The sequence below is a fragment of the Cyanistes caeruleus genome, chromosome 6, assembly GCF_971803275.1.
Source record: "Cyanistes caeruleus chromosome 6, bCyaCae1.hap1.1, whole genome shotgun sequence".
Classification (NCBI taxonomy): domain Eukaryota; kingdom Metazoa; phylum Chordata; class Aves; order Passeriformes; family Paridae; genus Cyanistes; species Cyanistes caeruleus.
The window spans coordinates 20,727,948-20,740,318 of NC_141706.1; the positions used below are offsets into that span (position 1 = coordinate 20,727,948).

Below are 12,371 nucleotides of genomic sequence, written 5' to 3' on the forward strand. Positions count from 1 at the left end.
TATATATATATTTTGTTATGAAAACTATAGTGGAAGAACATATCACATGTGTGATTCAGGACCAGCACTTCCTCTGCATCTTCTTTAAACCTCAAAGTCCTCAAAAGATTCTGGTGTACTGACTGTGTGATGACATTTTAGTATCAGTGTGTGCCAGTATGTGCCAGAAACTGGCCACTTTGATTAATGAGCGAGTTATTGCTTCAGTGCTGCTACTCAGATGCAGGCAGGTGCAAGTTTAAAACATGAGTGAAAACAAAGCATTCAGATCAGCAACATACTCTATTGTTATGCATCAGTAATGCCGTGACAGGACAAGTTCAATGAGCCAGCTGTAATAACTGACCATTTTTAACTTGCAAAGCATGACATAGTTCTGTGTCAGACTTATTCATATCTTTTTTCAATTGAGTTGAAGATTAAATTTATTTACTTTATAATTATGAAAAGCTGAAGGCTTGTGCATGTGCATGATTATGGGCACTAAGCTTTCAGCCAGCAGATAAGCCATTACAACTCTGTCTGTATGCTGTACGTATGTATGCCCATAATCTTTGGCTTCTAAGCATCTAAAGCTTCTTCTCCAAACAAAAATCTCTAACCTAAATTACTAATCTGTTCTCAAGGACAAGCCTGACATACATTGCTGCTGCATCTTAAGAAAAAAACATTTGGATATCTCCACTCAACCTTGCTGCCTTAGTGGTGAGGGAGGATGAAGGGCCCAACCTATGCCCAGACCACTTTCTCACATCTTACACTGCCGGTAAAGGCAGACGTGAGCTCAGCTACCTGTCTGTGAGCTGAAGCCCAGGAACAAAATTCTTGCAACTCTGCTATGGGGGAAGGATTTCAGCAGGAAACTAATGAACAGCTGGAGGGCTGTAGTATTACAAACTCAAAAAAAAAAAAAAAAAAAAAATCAAATCACTACAGTGTAATTTGTGGAAGGAGGTGGTGAATACAAAATTTCAGCATCTTAATTTCAGTATTTCATAGGCATTCCTTAGACATATTCAGGGGAAAGTCCCCAATATCCAAGTCAGTTCAAGTTGTTGACTGTCATACAGAAATCAGGTACTTCAAATTAAGTGTGCATATAGGCATCAAATCATAATTAAATGCAAGATAAAGCAGCAACAACTCTACTGATTAAAGATATTCAGCCTTAGCAGTTATGGGGTACTATTGCTTTTGATTCCTTTAGAACTTCAAAGGCTGCCTGCAAATAGAGCTGGGTTAGAAGGGGTTTCAGGTCAGCTGAGAGAGGAAAATGGCAAAACCAACAGTAGAGGTCAGAGAGAAAAACAGGACTTACAGTAAACTGAATTGAAGAAGCCCACATCTTCTCTGAGCCTGAAGAATTTAATGCTGGCTCTGATTGCACAGGCCATTGAACTAACTTCTGTTTGTTGGCTTAGTGTGTATGCTGAAAATATCTGATGGATTACAGATAAAAATACTGACTGGATGTAACAGCATTACCTCATTCATCTCTTCTATATTGGTAATCATGACAATGATGGGAGAACGCTCCTGCCACACCATTCTCCAGAAGTCAGTGACAGTATTAACTATTGGTCCCTGAGTAGCAATATATACCTTTTCCTCTCCTCCATAGCCCTGCCAACAAAAGAAAAAGAGATCAGTTTTAACAGGGATGTCCTCCATAACCTTGAAGGTTTGCTTCTCAAAAACCAGAGAGCCATCCTGGACGGAATGCTGACTCCGTGGCACCAGCTCTCCTCTCTCTCTCCTGCACATGTGTACATGGAATGAAGGCACAGTACGGCCTGGAATTCATGTAATACCAGCTAAGAGTGTCCAACAGCCTTGCGGTGACTCTGGCTAGGTCATGGGCCTTATTCAGGCTGATAATCCAGTGCCTTGGTTAGGCCAGCTGACAAGGAATTTTGCATTAAGAACTGCAGAAGTATGTTTCTGTCTGGTCTGAATCTATACAGGTACACTTGAGATTTGGGTTTCAGCTAATGTAAGCGTTAGAGAGAAGAGCAACAAATCAGCTAGGATGCCTCTAAAAACCAGTGTATGCTGCAATTCTGTTTACATTAACAGTGGCTGATAGAGGCTGGGCAGATACACTGGGCTACAGAGCTCTTACCCTGATGTAGTTAGCATTGATGTAAGAGCTGAGGGGGTCATCCTGATCAGCTGAGGTAAGGCACACTCTGCTGTGCGGATCTGAAAGGTGTAAGGAGATAAAGAATAGTTTATCAGTTGCTCAGAGGAAAGAGACACACAAGATAATTTAGTACAGCAAGACATTTGCATGCATTCATGGCCATCACAGCAGACGTGAGCAGCCTCGGAAAACCCCCATGTTAAGACCATTAAAAAAGGGAAAGGATGGCTGGGGTAATTTGCAGCCTTCTGACAGTTTCACCCACTCTCCGAAGCCTGCCTTAATTGGTCCTGTTGCAGAGTCAGTGCCTCAGCATGACTCTAGAAAAGCAGTTTTCTGCTCCAGGAAATTATTTCCCAATCTGTTAGGTCAACAGACTCATTCTGGCTTCAAAGACACTAGAATATTGTTTGTGAAATGACAGCAAAGAGCTTTTCCACCAAAACATAAACATGCATTTCTTGCACCCAGGCAAGCCAGATGACAATAACTTTCCCTGTTTCATCTTGCAATGAACCGAACTCCAAGATGTGCTATTAACAAATATAATGGTTATAGAGAAATTAAAAAATATTAACAGTCTCTTGCATTTTAAGTCTCTTCAGTACTTGAGTCTCCTTCATTGAGGCTGTTTATGAAGCATTATTCTTGTTCTAATAAGATGACAAAAGAAAACATTATTCCACTTAAGAAGGTCAGTCCAATTCCCACTGAAGTCAATGGCTTCACTGATTTTAATGGGAACTGACACAGGCCCACGTTCATCCACTTTGACCAGTTTGTTACCATTGACAAGAAACATCCTCCTGACAGAGGCCTCAGCAAACAAAACCAGTGTATATGACCAAGATAATATTAAAAACAAACCACAGATGCCTTTTTCATAAAGAACCTCAGCTGGTTTAGAGAGCAGAATAAAATAAAATTTATGCAAAAATTGTGCTTTACCCAATATCATATTAAGGACTAAGCACACAGTCATTTTTACAGTACTACAAACACAGAATCAGCATGAAATGCTGTTCTCAGACAGACCAGATACATGTTTACTGGGATATTTGGCTTTGAAGCATAAAGAGAATGTTTAGGTCTCCTTGCTACCCCCTTCTTTACTGTCAGCACCAAGCCCTGTGGAATGGAGGCAGTGGGATAAGAGTGAGCACTCAGCCCTCTCCTTTCCTCAGCAATATCAAGCTAACCTGTGGCCACAGTCAGGTAAAAGTTCATTCAGAAAAAAATCTCAGATCATAATAAGGCCAGAAATTAATTAACTTTTACAGAGATGGCTGGGCAGAAAGCAGGTATCTGAGATGAAGAAGTCAAAGTGACAACAGTGGCTGCTGGCAGATACCCATATGGCTGAAATGAAGAGATACCAAATTCAGAATATACAGATCACTTAGAGATCTGGCACCTTGGGCATCTGAAATCAATATCCACTTCTGCAATCTTCCTGTTCCAGCAAAACCAGTAAATTAATACTTGAACAAATCACCTCAGCCATTAGCACAGCAATGGTGAAAAGTGGTTAAATGCATTTACACTTTTCATCTGAGGTAGAGTACAAAGTCATCAAAAGAGTTGCACACCTTGGGCTGCATTTGCTGGAGCTTGAACACATTAAAAAGAAATCTTTTTTGAAACCATTTCAAATCTAGATTCATTGACTATCAGGTATAGCTGAGGACATTTTTGACTTCACTACACTTATATTTGATAACCACACATTGAACCTTTTGGATTTTGCAAAAGACTACTCTGGATGGTGGTACCATCTTCCAATAGCTTAGAGCAAAAAGAAACAAAAAATACTTTTCTGTGTCATCTTAATGCTGTCAGGCCAGTTCTTAATATTCTCAGTCTGCATTTGAAAAAGCATCAGTCAGGAAAATAATGTTGCTAGAATTTGATCTTTCAAAAGAAATTTAATGAAAGAAATCACTAAGTAATCTTAATAAACCAAGTTATTGGGTACAAATTTTAAGCAGCACCAAATGACGCCATTCTAATAACTCTAAAAAACCTAAGTTTCCATGAGGATCAGCAGCATTTTGGTTATCTGTGCTCTATACTCTTTGGAAATTTGATTTATGCTTTGGAGCTATGCTGCTGCTCCATGAACATGGCTTTTGGACAATATATTGTGGTGATAGTACACTTCATGCACTCAGGAAAGGAAAATGTAAAGCCCTTCAGCATGTGGAATAAACCATACTGCCTCAGTCACTTAAAAAGCAGAAACTTACTTGGGAGAATTGTTTTGTAGCGATTCTTACGCACTAAGCCTGGAATATCATATTCTTTTGGATCAACAAAGTTCATTGGAATTTCCTGTTTAAAAAAAAAGAAAAACAAAAAACCCACGAACACATAAGAGACAGTCAGCAGTATTATTAGATTCACAGGAGGTATAAAAACCCCAAGCCCATTATGTCCTCCCTGCGAGGGAGGCAAAGCGATGAAGTCAGCTGGGACATATTGTACAGTACTTCTAGCAACTTACCACCAAAGTATGATTGATGTTTCCTTTTACTGTCACTGGCTTTCTTTTCTGAAATCCTTCATGTGAAAATGCTCCCAGTGACTAATTCATTGAGTAACATGCATGACACGTTCACTCCTAATATTATTAGAACTGAATTGCAAGTGTAGGCACAGAGCGATGCAAGAGGTGGAACGCAAGACACTGCTCCATGAGGATGGACCTCAGCACCATCCTTTCTGACTCACGTTGCTTCCTCCCTGAGGGTGGAAGTTAATAATTTGCTGGGGACTTGCACCAGCAGCAAAGTATGACACGCTTTATGACAGGCTGGTGTGCTGACCTGACTCCATGGAGCTGGGGGAACGTCACTGCTTTGCTCATCATGCTGTCAAGCTCCATGGAAAAGGACCGCAAAGATGTATTTGGGGATTGCCTGCTGATGCAAAGAGCACACGAAGATGGAAGGGTTTCCTATTCCCCACTGCTCATCCCCTGAAACAAGTGGCCAGTGCCAGGTGGGAACAAACAGGAACCTCCAATCAGCTGGAGTCAGTAGGCAGGTGAAGAGAAGGGATGTGTTAACCTGGCTCAGCAGGGATATGGCTCACGGGAACTGGGAGGCAGAGCTGGACATCCCAGCTGCTGCACACTGGATTTGAGAGACCACTGCAGGACAGATTGGTAACAGGAATCAGGGTTTAGTAAGGCAAGCCTCACTCTGGGAAAAAATAAAGATGGGCAGAGCTATGGATGTAAAAACAAAGAATTATTAAGGCTGAAATTGACCTCTAAGATCACTGAGTCCAACCTTTCACCTCGAACCTCCATGTTTACTGCTAAGCCATGTCCCTAAGTGCCACATCCACATGTTTACAAACACTTTCATGGGTGGTGATTGCACCACTTCCTCAGGAAGTCTGTTCCAGTGCTTCACCCCTTTCAGTGAATAATTTTTAACTAATAATTTTTAACTAATAATCTAAACCTGCCCTGGAACAACTTGAGGTCAGTTCTGGAACTTTAGAAGACTATTTGCACCCCCTCTCTTACAAAGCACAGAGCACACTGTTGGCTTTAACCAGAGGCAAAGAAGGACAAAAACATTTTTCTGAAGTAATTTCCTAAAAATTGCAAAAACTGCATGGGAACAAAATCTTCATGTTTCTCTCAACTGTTCCTTGGTATTTAGTCAACTCAAGCTCTTCCTGAGCCAAGCTCCATGGGCTGTTTTTGGGTCTTAAGTCCATGCTAGCCAATTCTTGGTGAAATCAACAGGAATACAGCCTGAGTAAAAACTCTATACCTTGTATAAATTTCATGATTTAGCCCTGTTAATGTTCTCCCTGACTTTTCTTCCAAAATGAAACAGCTGTTTGCCTCATCTGGGATCTGGACTTTTAAAACCAAGTAGGTTAGACAGAATGAAAACATATGATGAAGATCTAGCTGGTGGTAACTGTTTCATAAAAAAAGAACTAGTGTACAGTTTTTAATTGCAGAAATGACATTTTGATTGCACAGCATTTTGTGCTCTTTCAGTTTTCATTAAAGAATGAAAATAGCTTGGGATGGCTTGGCTGCTGAATGATTCTATGAACACCAGGAAACGTAATTCAGAATATCTCAGATGAATAAAGTGCATTTTTTTCCTACTTCTAACATTATTTTCTTTGCTTGAAAGCTCCAGAGTAGCTCAATGACTGAAGAAACCGTATGTGGACTAGTCTAGCAGTCAGTTCAGACATCAAGTCAACATTCCCTCCCTAAAAGAGCAATAGATGCTTTACTTTAGAAGAATCAAGGCTTTGCCTACAGAAAAGCTGCTTTCACTCCTAATATTATTAGAACTGAATTGGAAGTGTACAACTTGTACAGCACTAAAAGAATTTAGGACCACAGATACTCTGTGTTCTTTTTTAAAACAGAAGCCCAGACTATACCCCTGTTCTTATAAAGGGAAAAAACCCCTGAAACTGCACAAGGAGGGAGGGCAGCAAGTGATAATCAGAGTGGCCTTTCCCTTTCAGACACACAGAGGTCATGAAGAGGACAGGCTGAAAGAGCTGTAATGTTGCAAAACAATCTTCCTCCTGCTCTGCTGAGATTTCATGCTTAAGAGAATATTAGACATGGCAGTATTAACTTCAGTAGTTTACAACTACTCAATTATTTTTGTGCAGAGAAAAACCCCGGTGATACATACTTTCTATAGCCCCTGCTGAATGACAGAGCCACACTGTGTTTCAGATAACCAGAGAACATTTAGATTTGGAAAGTAGCTCCACATTAAGCACTCAACAGCAAAGAGGGTGGATTAGGACTAATTTCATCCCTAGGGCAACTCCAGACACATTTCAAGAAGTCATGCTTATAACAAATGTGGCTTTTCTTCTGAAGTGTAGTGATTTTATTTGTTGCTGTTTTTAAAAAGGTAATATACATCAGCAAAAAACAAAAAAACCCACAAAATCTCATGAAACAAAGACTCCTTGTTGTCATTTCTGCCAGAACCAATTCTCTAGTTTTTAAGTGACAGTATCACTGAAAGCTTTCAGACATTGTAATTTAAAGGAAAGATAAATTTGGGAATTTCATTAAATGCTTCACTAACAGAAACCGAGTTTGAATGTACTACTTTTAGACTGGCAGAGAATAATAAGGTCTTCTATGGAGAGACAACATCCCATTTTTATTGATGCTCCTAGAAGAGAGAGGTGAGACACTCACAAAGAACTCTGCCTGAAGTATGAAAGGATCCAGTGCTTTCTTGTGCAGCTCCTCCTCAGTCAGGATGTTTGATGCTGTCTGGAGGTATTCTCGGGCTGATTGCTCCCGTGGGGACATGACATAGCCAAAGCCTTGCTCAGAGCAGCCTGGGGTGCACATATCCAGTGTGAGTGAAACATTTGAACCTCTCCTGCAAAACAGAGCAGTCAAAGTTTGCTTACAACAGACCCATCAGTGCTAGCAATGACAGACAAACAACTTTAGGAAACCACCCAGATGGTTCTGATGGGGACATTTTGGTCAGCACCTGTAAGAAAATGGGTGATGCTTCTTGTGTGGACAAGACCAGAAGATGATTTTTTACACTGAAACGTCACTGGAGTCAGATCTTGGGATACACTACCAGTTCAACTTTATTAAAGACTCAAAAAGCCAGTCACTGCAGTGAATAATTTTTCTATCTGAAAAATGTTCTTTCCACAACTTTCCACAATCATAACAAAGGTAAAATGAAGGTCCCAACAGTTTATCAGTTACATTATAGAGATACTGTTGAGTGCAAAATTTTTACTGTTAATTAACCACACAACAAACCAAAAAAGTCAAAATGCCTACTATGAATAAAGTTTTAAAGCACTTCTGTTAGCCTCACATATGATAGTCAAAAGTAAGATTCAAAAGCCGTCAGTGAATCTATATTTAAATATCTTTAACATAATAATAAAAGCCACACAATATGATGATTACTAGGTACAGGTTCTATACATCCACACAGTAAACCTATTTTTGATTAATCTTAACTCAAAAAATTTAGTTAGAAGGTGTGTGCAGGAGCTATTAAAAACCATGTAAGCACGCAGGTATGACCAACTCACAGAAAGAACAGAAGTCATCACTTGGATCACAGCCCTTTCCTGGACTTAGGAGTTTGTCCAAGGGAATTTGCAGCCAGCCTGCTGCTATGATTCACAGCCATGGGGAAATGCCACTAGTGGCAGACATGGAATATTTAGTGACACCTTTCAAAGGATTTCACCATACCTTCCTGTGTGCTATTAAACAGTTACCACATTTCTCCCCTGAAACCGATGCATTTGACAAGGATTGCTTTTGCTTCTTTTAAGGTAGTAGAGGCTACCTACGTTAACAGTTCTTCAGCATGAGGAAATGAGATTATTTCTTCTTATCAATATCCAATGGTGTTTGAATTTAGCTGCTGACCACTCTTTTAATTGCATAGGCAGTTAAGGAATGAGAGAAAAGAGAAAAGCAGAATAGATGCCAGAGGCACAGGTAGGTAACTTAACACAACACCAAACAAAGGAAAAGTTTGTAACAAAGGAAAATATGTAATGTAAATGAAGTTTGTCAGGGCACAGCTCAAACCTGAAATGATGTCTTTCTTCTCAAGAATGTATGTTGAAAGCAAGTTTATATCTTAAGTGTTCACAGCATTGTACCTAGTTTGAGAACTTGAAGCAATTGCTCTCATTCTTTCACTTCTAGTTATTTGACAGGTTCTTCATTGTAATTCATTACTTTGACCAATTGATTACTCCCCAAGCAATACTCCCCAATTCTCTTGATTTGTGTAGGCTAGCAGTCACCTGAGGAGAAATGTCACATCTTTAAAGTGACAGAAATGGAATGAAATCAGGGATAGTGAAGAACACAAATACTCACTTATTTCAAGCCCAATCTTGCCTATAATGAAAAATCAACAAAACAGCAGTTTCAGGGACAAGCCCCAGAGGGCTTGTGATTTCATGTTAAGATAGAATAAAACAATAAAAGGTATAAGATTTTAGGACAATGTTATAACAAACCATAACACAATAAAAAACATTCTAAACCCACAAGAGTGCAAATTGAAAGCCTCTTCTGCAACACTCCTTTTTACTGTATCCTGAAGAGCTTTGGAAAATCAGCATTGTATTCTTAAAATCTAAGTACTGTCCTTTGTTTTAAGCTTTAGAGATGAATTAACTATGGTTAGCACTCCAATTAAAACTGAGAAATAAAGAAAGGTGATACTTTGCTATACTGGGCCCTTCAGTAACTTCATTCTTATTCAAAACAGCCTCACTTTTGCAGAATTTCTTCACAGGAATTCTATCATCAAGACCTTTGCCCTATTTCACTAAACAACTGAAAGGGCACAAAACAGAAAAATATTTATCTTTAATCTTTAAACTGCCCTTTCCCAGCTGTGAACCTCTCTGAGAAGCTCCCGATTTGCCTGAGAAACTCCTTTTTTCAAGCTGCCCTTATGGTTTAAGTAGTGAACACCAGCTCACCCCAAAGTTTCATTACTGGGTTCATTTGAATAAAATTCTTTTACTTTGGATTAACTCATTTATATGAGTTAGAGACTATTGCTTTTTCTATGGTTTGCTTTTGGAGAAAAGACTAGTCCTCCAGTATGAGTGACAAGGAAAAAAAAAATAATAAAAAAAATCAACAAGACCCACTTCTTTCAGGGGCAAAAGCTTTCACTGCTCTATAGGGGATTTCATGCAGCAGTTGCTGTCTTGATGAGTAGTGAGAGACTGGTCAAACACAAATAGATGTATTCAATGGAAAGAAATGATGCTTTAGAACAGCACTTGTTGACAGCTGTCCAGTCCTAAATACTGGACTAAAAAGAGGACAGGAAATAAAGCAGGTGCTTGACTTTACAACCACATTTGAAAGTGACACTCACAAAAGCAGTAAAGCTTCCTACTAGGCACAGAACTCCTAAATCCACAAAATCTGGGAGCAGACTTTTCCCTATTAGTCACATCTACCCTACCTTTCTTGCAATCCCATGGATTTAACCGTCAGAGTAGCTGGGTCTGTCTCTGCTTTAATATCCATCATGCAGTCAAAGACTGGAGTCTCTGGTACAGGATCCAAATCTAGGAAGTCATCCTCGTTTTTATCCTCTGTCCACTCTGAGTACGTGAAGGAAGGCTGCCGGCTCACAGACTGGCGTCTGTCCTCTTGCAGTGGAAAGGGGGGGTCTGGTTGGGCTCTGAGGAGTTGCCAAAACTGGAGGAAACAAACATTTTAAAAAGTTGCTGCTTGCAGCCCTTCGGTTCAGCCTAGGGCATGGTTCTTTAGGCAGCATCTCAGCTGTCTCTATTCAAACTGGAGAGTACAGAAGAGAACAGGAATGTTCCATGCAGGAGCAGCTTTGTGGTGTGTGTTACAAGGATTCACATCTACCCATTCAAACCTGCTTTCAGCCATAGAGGCTTCCACAGAGCCAGCCTGGCTTAACTCAGGGATACAGTGGAAGCGGAATGTGCTTGTGACCATCATATGCAAGCCAACGTGATACCACAGTTCTTTTGTTCAGTTTCTTATCCTTCCCAGGCTTGTTTACAAAACAAAAATCCACAATAGTATTCTATAAATCATATCTCTACTGATTTAATGGCTTTCCATTTGAAATTTACATATAGCTGTGTTAAGTTAATATAACTGAGCTGAGCATCTTTAATAACTAGGCATTGTACCCTGAATTTATGCATAAAACCCACCAGTTTTTGAAAAGGCCCCAATTTTGATGTACTTGATCCTGGGGCTCAGAATGCCCATATCAGTTTTTGGCCAGGGGAAAAGACTGTTATAATCTAATTATCTGATTTGAATATGGCATAAACATTAAATAATGAATCCTGTGAAGTTTTAAGATGCAAGTGCAATGTGAAAGTTTATATTACAAATTAACGAAAGGTTTGAAATTTCATGAATCCCAAAAATTTCTGCATCACATCAATTTGAACAGATACTGTGATGGACTAAATGATTTAGAAATCAGATCAGTAGACTTCAAATCCTCCACACAGATTTCAGTTAAAAATTTCAAGCCCACCTCTGAATTCCAGGATCTGGGACCCTAGGCCAACTTCATCCATTTAGCATAGAACTAGGAGGAGTACCACCCAGGCTAATGACATATAAACTATACTGCATTGTCATGCATCCTTTTGAGATTAAGAAGTGGTCTTATTTTCCACAGTAAAAGCCTCTTCTGGCCTTTTCTTATGTGGCTTTTAAATGACCAGTTGAATTTTAAAAAGTGCCACTAAAGAAGGTCAAATTTCTCTTCATAGGCTACTAAAAGCAATTTAGGATGTCATGCAGGATTGTGTGAATTTCAACATTAGGAAAGCAGGGCTTGGTCATAAAGGAAAGGATCATAAAGAAAAAGACCCCTTCAAGGTCTCTTCTAGGCAGCACATGGCATTGATCTACTTAAATCAATTTTAAGTAGAGAGAGAGAGATATTACTCAGCTGAGACAAAGGGGAGAGCAAAGAAAACTGTCTTCATGCAACAACCTGCTGTTGATGAGGCTGGGCTTGTAGAAACCCTGCCTGGTTCAATCACCATTTCCAATGCTCTGCCAATGACTATGTTATAACTTAATCTGCAAATACTGATAAAAGCAGATGTTTTCAAATTTGCAAATTGCAATGCAGCATGACCTCAGACATCTGAGAGAAAGGTGACAGGCAGGAAGGGACGGGGCTCATGCTCTCCTTCCTAATGAGCATGTTAGAGAGAACATACTGGGGCAAGATGGACCATTGGTTGGAACTCACAGGACACTAATACTTGGCTGCCCGGTGACTTATCCAGAGAGCTAAGTGACACAGAGTAACATCTGTGCCTCTACTCTAGCTAAAAAATTCTTAGCACAGACCCCAGGAATACAAACCAGTACAAACTCTCCAACATGGAAACTGTCAGAAAAGGTTTTTCTGTACACAAATGTTAACCAACAGAAAAATGTGCCCAGTCTACTTTAATCTATAGTGGTTTTTAAGTTTACTTGCAAGGAGTTCACATGCAAAAAGAGATAATCATTTTTAGCTATGGAGAGCTTTCACTTAACTTCACCTTCTGTGCTAAGAATGGGTCAGCAATAAATGTTTTCATCCACAGAGAAACAGCTGAATATTCAAAAAATCACACCCGTGCTACTCAGATTTTCAGCTCAGAATATTTTGCTGAAAATTTATCT

The 12,371-nt window shown here is 39.6% G+C and overlaps 1 protein-coding gene across 39 annotated transcripts in view; it reads right to left on the reverse strand.

Moving 5' to 3' along the window:
* Positions 1-12,371, reverse strand: part of PTPN5 (protein tyrosine phosphatase non-receptor type 5) — a 75,823-nt gene that overhangs the window by 15,763 nt on the left and 47,689 nt on the right. For all 39 annotated transcript variants that reach the window (XM_086892947.1, XM_086892941.1, XM_086892950.1 and 36 more), the window contains 5 exons: positions 10,150-10,388; positions 7,356-7,545; positions 4,390-4,474; positions 2,123-2,202; positions 1,486-1,623 (listed from right to left, as the gene is read on the reverse strand). In XM_086892947.1, coding sequence (XP_086749073.1) covers positions 1,486-1,623; positions 2,123-2,202; positions 4,390-4,474; positions 7,356-7,545; positions 10,150-10,388 — 732 coding nt within the window. The remainder of the gene's footprint in view (positions 1-1,485; positions 1,624-2,122; positions 2,203-4,389; positions 4,475-7,355; positions 7,546-10,149; positions 10,389-12,371) is intronic.